Source organism: Setaria italica, chromosome IX (assembly GCF_000263155.2).
Source record: "Setaria italica strain Yugu1 chromosome IX, Setaria_italica_v2.0, whole genome shotgun sequence".
Taxonomy (NCBI): Eukaryota; Viridiplantae; Streptophyta; class Magnoliopsida; order Poales; family Poaceae; genus Setaria; species Setaria italica.
In genome coordinates this window covers 36,050,543-36,058,679 of record NC_028458.1, presented here as the reverse complement: position 1 = coordinate 36,058,679, position 8,137 = coordinate 36,050,543, and the positions used below count along the sequence as shown (strand labels likewise).

At 45.9% G+C, this 8,137-nt stretch overlaps 1 protein-coding gene across 2 annotated transcripts; it reads right to left on the bottom strand.

Moving 5' to 3' along the window:
- Positions 1–1,233: 1,233 nt before the first annotated feature.
- On the bottom strand, positions 1,234–8,063 carry LOC101779855. Of its 2 annotated transcripts, none has more exons than XM_004983517.4 (5): positions 7,343–8,063; positions 6,280–6,648; positions 4,071–6,198; positions 1,887–3,995; positions 1,234–1,795 (listed from the first exon to the last, which is right to left on the bottom strand). In XM_004983517.4, the coding sequence occupies exons 1-4, from the start codon at positions 7,586–7,588 to the stop codon at positions 1,936–1,938; spliced, it is 4,803 nt and encodes a 1,600-aa protein (XP_004983574.1). In that variant the 5' UTR covers positions 7,589–8,063; the 3' UTR covers positions 1,234–1,795; positions 1,887–1,935. The 2 variants fall into 2 exon arrangements, with proteins under 2 accessions (XP_004983574.1, XP_022679064.1); XM_022823329.1 differs by having other exon boundaries at positions 7,389–8,063.
- Between the last annotated feature and the right edge of the window lie 74 nt (positions 8,064–8,137).

Here is an 8,137-nt window from a genome sequence, read left to right as displayed (position 1 = left end):
ATCGATAATCTACTACTAGCTCTCTTGAACTCCACCATGGCACAACCGCGTTGGGAGGCTATGGCGGCTAGGGTTTGGCCTAAGCCATCTCCTAAACAACTCCAAAGACTTGCGGCGACCGTCAGCTCCCTCTGTGAATGCCCTAGGTTTTGTCGAGTTCCGGTGGATGGATTTTGCTTGCCGACGGAAAACGGGGATATTTATAGTTCAGAGGTGCCGTGGGGGCGAAGGGCACCCTGAACCGATCCAGAAAAAGGCCATGCCTGTCGGCTTGGGCCTCTTTGGGCCGATCAGCTCAGCCCTACAGGCCTCCGATGCCCAAGCACTTCATACTAAAGTTGTAGATTTTTTTGAGGCATACAATTTTCCATGTAAATTCGCTCCAATCGGAGTTCGGATAAGGAAGATATGGCCCGTACAAGTTCAGCTCCTCCTGCGGGTCTGTAGTTCAATGTTCGCATTTGGGCCTTCCAATGTCTAAAGTCCGGGTCTAAATCCAACTTGTAGAAAAACTCTTCATTTATGTCGTATTTCCTGTAGATTTTGCAATATGGTTCAAAACACAACACATATGCGAATATGAGGTTATTTCAGGTGCTAAGTGACATGTTAGTATAAGAATATGCGTGGAAACAACTATCAAAATTAACATTTTCACTGGGCGGTACGCCTGACCGCTCATAACCACGCGCTAGCTCCCAACCACGTGGTCAGCGACGGAGGAACGCCTAGGGTCAGTATGGCCATGGCCTAGGCGTTGTTCTCTACACTGTAGATAACTGTAGCAATGAAGGCCCAATCCAGCTAGTCCATCAACTCCACTGAGTGGCCCTAAGCGTTAATCAAGCCTAGCTCTGCCCCTGCGCGTGATGTTGCAGGGAAGACGCAGGCCATCAAAAAGTCTTGAGAGTACTAATTAGCGTGCCCTACTTACTTAGTTAACTAGCGTAGTACGCCTTCTACTTGGATTGCCCTGCAGCTTAGCCTGCTGTCTGCGAGAACCGCCTGCGGGTATCTCCTGCCTCTCCAATTCTCCACCACCCGGGCTGCAGTACCCAGAACTTGCAGTACAATAGCTGATGCCACTAGATAATAGAATTTCCAACATCTAAAAAACAAACGAGGGCATTAGATGAGGACAACAAAGCCAGCCAAAGGCATTAAGACAGGCAGCCGAAAATTCACCATGAAGCCAAATTGAAACAGGGCCTCTGGGGATCACAGAAGAAAAAGTGGATGTAAACCAGATGTTTATAAACCTGATAACAAGGAAACGGTGACATATTATAACTTGCTGATCTGTTTGAATTCTTATACATACAGCTGCAGCGCAACACAAGATACATGACGGCGCAGCGATATGCTACTTGTCGCTCCATAGTGTTGAAATGTCAGCTAAAGCCAGGTCACATCTAAATTGTTATGTAAAGCTGATGAATGTGCTCTCAAGACTTTTATCAAGAACAAACAGAGCGGGCTAATTACAGTGGCTCCCAGATCTTTGAAGAGGCTGGGCTGGGCTCAGGGTCACAAAGATTCCACCTCCAAAGCCACACCCTCCTGAGTAAATTAGAACCAAAAGCCTAACAGCTAAAGAAAAATCTAGCAAAGCAACTGCTCAAGTCGAGGAAAATTGTTTCAATGAGAGCATGAAATGTGATGAACATTTACAACAATTACAGCAGAGTGTTTGTTTCCTCACACAATCCTGCATCATCATCATCGTTGGGATGAATCCATGGGAGTATAGTCCAGCAAGGGAAGAATACACCACCTGTTATACGTCCAGCTACCTCTGCAAATAAAAGCACATTCCTTAAATATCACAAAAGAAAGTGAGTAAGAAATCAAAACAGGTCTTCTAAAGTCCGAAAAAAAGCACGTACATCCACACACGTGACATAAGTCAGTGTAAAGTGATCTCCTCCAGAGTCCTCATTGCCATGATAATTGCTTGTATGTAGATCTTTCTGTGTCCCAACTGCCATCAGGTTCCTTTCTTTTTGTTCCTACACCTGACATTTGGTAAATTCTTGCTTGCTCCTCTGCAAAGGCATGTGGGGGTGTGATCAAATTTTGCCTGGCAGGTAAAGGAAGCCGTTCATCCTTCCCTTCTATATCTATACTTCCAGGGCCAGAATTAAGATCTAGGACCTGACTGTCCCATTTACGAGTACTGTCGCGTCCACTGCTGCTGCTACCTTCAGCAAGATTTATTGCATACTGCCTTGAGTGCTGTGCAGCTAATGCACCTGTTGGCCCAACAAGCGATGGAGAAATGGCAGGAAAATACGGCACTCCTGATGGAACAGAGTTGGGAAATGTTGTTGACCCAATTGAAAATCCTGGCGTTTGAAGGTGAACACTGGGAGGAAAAGGGAATCCTGCATATGGATATCCAGGTGGGTGAAAAACCACCGTTGGTGATGTTGAAATAACAGGAGCCCTGCTGGGATCGCCTCCAAATTGGCCACCATCAGCTGTTGGTGCAACAATCCTCTGAGTTCCAGGTGTCATCTCAATCGGGTAAGGTTGTTCTCCTCTAGCAGGCAAAAATGACTGTATAGCTACAGGACCGCAAGGGTTGGCAGAGGCAAACCATGGTGATATATTACTCATGGTAGCGTTATTCATCCTAACACCAGGAACTTGTGGTAAGAATTGTATACTGCTTGTATTTTTAGCTGGTGGGTTCTTTGGTGCAGGTTCTGTGCCAGCTTCATCAATGCCTGGTCCATTATTGAGATCAAAGTCCCTGGAGCTACTCGTGCCAGTATTAGAAAAAACTTCAGGTAAAGGTCTTGCCGGTAACAGAGACACTTCAACTCTGTGGGAAGTATTTGGTGCAAATTGGCCATTCTCAGCAACTTCATCAGCTCTGTTCAAATCAAGCTCAATGCCAGCACTTCGTGAAGAGCCATCACGACTTCTATTATTTCCAGATTCAGAACAAGTTGTCTGTGCAGAACTCTGTGGGACATCGTCCTCGAGAGCTTGGTCATCAGCAACATTTAAATCAAAGCCAAGTGTGGGGCGAGACTGGCTCTCTGAAGCACCAGATCCTGAAATGTCACGTGGCACCTCCATAATCATTCTTGGTTCAGCAGGACGAAATGCACTAGTAGCTGCCGAACCTTTCCACCCAATCTCCGGCTTCGCTCTTAGAAGATTTTCAGGAGGAACAAATGGTCTTTTAACTGGAGCAGCTACTGTTATTGGAGCTGGCTGCAGACCACTTGTAACAGGAGGAGTGAATGGCGAAATACTAGGTACATGGATTGCCGAGGAGCACATAATAGGTGAGATAGTTGGCTCAGACAGATTCCCATCATCTCCAGGTATCCCTTCATTCAAGTCGAAGTCAAGCTTGGCAGCACCAGACTTGGTGTGAGGGGCCAGAGAAGAATCCTCATCTGATGAGACAAGGTCTTCTTTTCCATCCTCTTTAACACTCACAGCATCATCATATTTTTTTGAACACTGCTTTGCACCATGCTCGCTTTGCTGAGAATTGACACCTTCAGATTTTACATGATTATTGGATTCACTGGAACTGTCTTTTGATTCTTTCTTCTCCGTAATGACATTTGCCACACCAAGCAGGGCTGCTGCTGCTACAGCTAGTTTGGGAACATCAGCCAAATCGGAAGAAGGTTGTTCCTTCGTTTTGTTCTCTTTCTGCACTGTGCTAATATCTCCAATGTCATCAGTTTTTTTCACCTCTGCAGCCTTGCCAGTGATACTGTCACGTCTATCAAAGACTCCTGGGTGGTCCGATACACCCAGAAATTGCTTGTGATTAGTTGACTTTAACAAACCCTGGTCTTGTTTATCAGCAGCAGACAGTGAAGATTTGCCAGCAAGGATCGATCTTGAATTTCTATTGGAAATAACCAAGCTAGACTGGCTGCCCAATGCAGATTCAACAGCGCCATCCTTGTCTGCACAACTATCTTCAACTTTCACAGGGACAGTACAAGCATCCAGATTTTCACCTGCAGATGAATCCATATTAGACATATTGGCAACTTTAGTATTAATTGAATCGCACAAGTTAAGATCATGTTCACCTTTGGAATCGACTGAAGCAGGCTGAGAGTTACATTTGTTAGCACACCCTTCATGGATTTCAACTTTGGCTGGAGGTCCAACCGCTTTAGAATCCGCTATCTCAGGAGATGGCACAGTTTGGCGTTGTTCCTCCTTTGCAACCAAAGCATCATTTTCCAGTATTGTCGGCCCTGGATCCTGTACAGGCCCAACATCAGTTTCTGCTTTACACTTTCCAGTATTGTCACCCTCACAGACCAATTTCTTTGCAGATGAACTTCCGGGGGAAGAAGATGGGGAAACCAATTCAGATTTAGATATTTCTCCTGCAACACTAGCAAGAAGATTCATAGCTGTGTCATCCCCAGGTTGCAAGGAATGACTAGCTTCAGAATACTTAATTTCAATCAGAGCATTCATTGGGCTGAATGAGTTTCCCACCCTGGTTTCACTTGAACAGACACCTTTTTCGTTCATATATGACAAACATGCAACCCGTGATGCATGTGTGTCCTTTCCAGAATCCTCAGCTGTCCTGCTGTTGTCATCATCCAATATAGCACATGGTGATTTATCACCTTCCTCAGAACCTGCAGCTCCTTTAATACCATTGCTCTGCCAAGACTCCGTATTAGCATCAGAAGCTAAATGAGGTCGAGAAATTTCAGTCTTCATTTTCACTCTGCGATCAGTTTGCTCATGTCTATCTGCAACCACAGGAGATGAAGCTGTACCCCCAGTAACAGATGGATCCTCGAAAGATCCTCCACTCGTGCTTCTAGCAGGACTACGCCCAGGATTTGGAAACCGAACAATCAATCTATGATTATTTCCATGATCAGCCAGTATGTCAACTCCTTTTTCAGAAGCTGTTCCAGTTTGAGATGATTTATCTGGTAGCAAAGGTCGATCAAGGGAGGCAGATCTTCCCACAGAAGCTTCCTTCAGATTTCCTGAAACAAGACCATTATTTGCTCTTCGATGGCCCCGTGAAGAACTTCCAGAAGTTTTAGTAGCACCACCAGAAGCGGCAGTTGAACTTCTAGCATCCTTGGATGGCTCACTAGAGCATGACTGGCTATTGTTCGGTGATTGGCTTGAGCTACTGCTTTTCTCCTCTTTCACAGTAGGCAGTTCAGAACCGCCAATTGATTTGCAGGGCTGCTCCTTCGAATTGGCAGCAACATTTCCTGGTTGCATATGTTGTCCTTTTGAAGAGACAGAAACTACATGATTCAACTTCATAACAGCATCTGTGCCCCCAGGTTTATCAGTCAAAACCTTTGGTGATGAAACAGTTGATGCTGGATTTTTCGGGCTATGCTCACTTGAGCCACCTCGCTTGTTTCCAGCATTTGAAATTTCTTGGAACCCTGCTTTTCCTGGCCAGGAAGCAGATTGACCAGATATTAAAGCTTTGGCATCATTTGACTTCATTTCAGCATCAACACGCTTCTTCCAGTTCTCAACAAGACACTTAGCTTTCTTCTGAATCTCCAGATTTTTATGGCCGCGCAGATGATTGACAGATTTTCCAATGCTACAACTTTGCAGTGCACTGAGATTAATAGGCAATTTAGCTAGTGCACGAAGCAGGGACAAGAGAAGGTCATCAATAGGCTTATCTCCTTTACTCCCATCACCAGACTTCCCTTTATGAGCCTCCTGAAGCCAACTATCCAACACAGGAAGGCCTCTTGATTGCACAAATCTGCCAAGATAATCAGTGCTCTCTGTAGCTGCAATAACATCAGCAAGCATAATCCGACCAGCTAGGTCTATCCTCTGTTCAGTCTGATCAAGTTGCATAAGATGCACAAGCTTTTCAACTGCTTCTGCATTTGGAAGTCCACCTTTTTCAAATTTTTCTATTTCAGACTTCATATCGTCCAACTTGCTTCCAGGCTCACTGTCATCGACAAGCAGACGATCTTGATCCCGCTTATCTGGATCAATTCCTTGCTCACCTCTCTCTCTCTTCTTTCCTTTAGATAAACCACAATTCTGTGTACCATCCGGAGCAGCCTTCAGTTGTTGGGATGCTGACGGACCATTTAGACGCTTTGGAGACCGTCCACCTGACTGCACCGCAGCATGCATTTCTAGCCTTGTTCTATATAGAAGGCGATTTACTTCATCCTGCCGTTCCTGGTAGAGAAAACAGACATGAAACAGCACTATAAATATATATAACAGATAGATGAAAGAGGAAATAAATAATGGACCTACATTAATATAATCCCGATCTGTAAGCCACCATAAACACTTGTTGTCAATATCATATACGCGCCGACATACAAATGAAGAAATTCCAGCTGGGAGCTCAACGCCTTTACGTAAAAAGGCAACTTTGCAAGGATGCAGCAGGGAAACAGCAGATGCCTCGTCCTGGTGGAAAGAGTAGAAGATCTCGTTTGGTGCAGCGTTGAGTTGAATGCCCTTGTTAAGCTTGATGTCGGCAGGTCTATAAAGCCAACTAACGCGTAGTTTGGGATAGCCTCCTTCTTTTTTCTCAATCCAACGTATCAATCCGATGAATGGAGGAACATCAACAGCCCGAAAAAGAGCACAATCACCAACTTGAATCTCACGCCCGTCCTGAAAATTAAAAAGTAACTTATTATTTTCTGAAGGAGCGCAAAACATCCTTTCATGTTAGTTATGTCGTGCTCTTGTTAGTTTGAGTAGAAGTTTAATATTGCAACCTTCCTGTGTGGTTTACATTTGCAATCAAACAATGAATGAACAAACAATAGTAAAGCGAGCAATTTCAATGAAGACCAGCACAGGCAAGGTATGGCTTACACTATTTGCCGCAAGTAATGGCATCACTTAATCAATACGAAACTAAGTAATGTTTTACACCTTACACGCGTATTGACTGGATGCTACTTCTTCACAATCCATTGATTTTTTTTAAAAAAAATAAGCTGTACCACTCCTCAAACTAACAGGGAATGATGTCACGTGCCAAAATTGTCGAGCAGAGGGTAAGATGGCCACAGACTGAAACCAATGATACATAGTGAACTCCATTTAAATATATACATACTAGCATGTTACAACCGCAACCGACACATCAGTTACTCAAAACAATTTTCCTGATACATCTCACTCTACTGTCTCCAATTTCCCAGCTACAGTGAAATCTAGTCTAGTTGTACTTCATATAGCAGATATAGTCCAAGCAGTGACAGATAATAACGATTTGACAAAAATAGCATGCTCAAATCCACTAAATCTCATCCAGGTTAGCGAGCAAATTCCAAAGCGATTCCCAACATAGACGCACCTTTATAAAGGAGCCAGGTGACCCTGGACGGGGAGAATTGACGCACCCTTGCTCCCGTGCCGCCGCCGCTGCTGGCGGATAAGAAGTCGTTCGAGGGGGGAGAACAGATGAACGGGAAGGAGAAGTAGCTGGTCCTTGTGCCGGTGGCGATGGAGCTTCTGCCTCTACGCGTGCGGCTGGCCACATGAGCCGAACGAGACGCCGCCTCCTGCCGTCGCACCCCTCACCGCCGCGCCACCCATGCATAGCCGGCTCGCTGCATCTTCCACGCTGCCGCTGCCGATCCCTCCTCCTCGCCGAGCTCCGGCGCCGCGGCGCACCACCATCACCAGATCGCCTGGAGCAACCCTAGATCCGCGGGCCTCTGCTCTTCGCGCACCCGGAACACGCAAATTCGCATCGAATCAGCCGATTCAGGCTAATCGCCTCAGCGGCGGGAGCTCTAATCCGAATGGAATCGACGGGCTCCGGCCGCAGGCGGGCTCGGTTGGGGATTGAGGGATTTTAGGGGTTGGGGTCAGCGGAGTGGGCAGGGTGAGGACTGAGGAGGGGTTTGGTATCGATCTGAGGGTGCGGTGGAGGAGGGGTGCAAAAATCCTAACCCGATTCGGGGAACTCAGCAGGGAATTAGAGGTCAATCACAGAAATTGGAGCAGAATTTAGGGGCTCGGGGAAGGAGGGAGGAGGAAGAACACGAGAGATAAAGTTGTAAGGATTTGTCTATTTCTTCGTCTATGGTCGCAAATCAGCAGCCAGAAGTATTTATCCGGTTACAATAACGGGCTCAGCCCAACT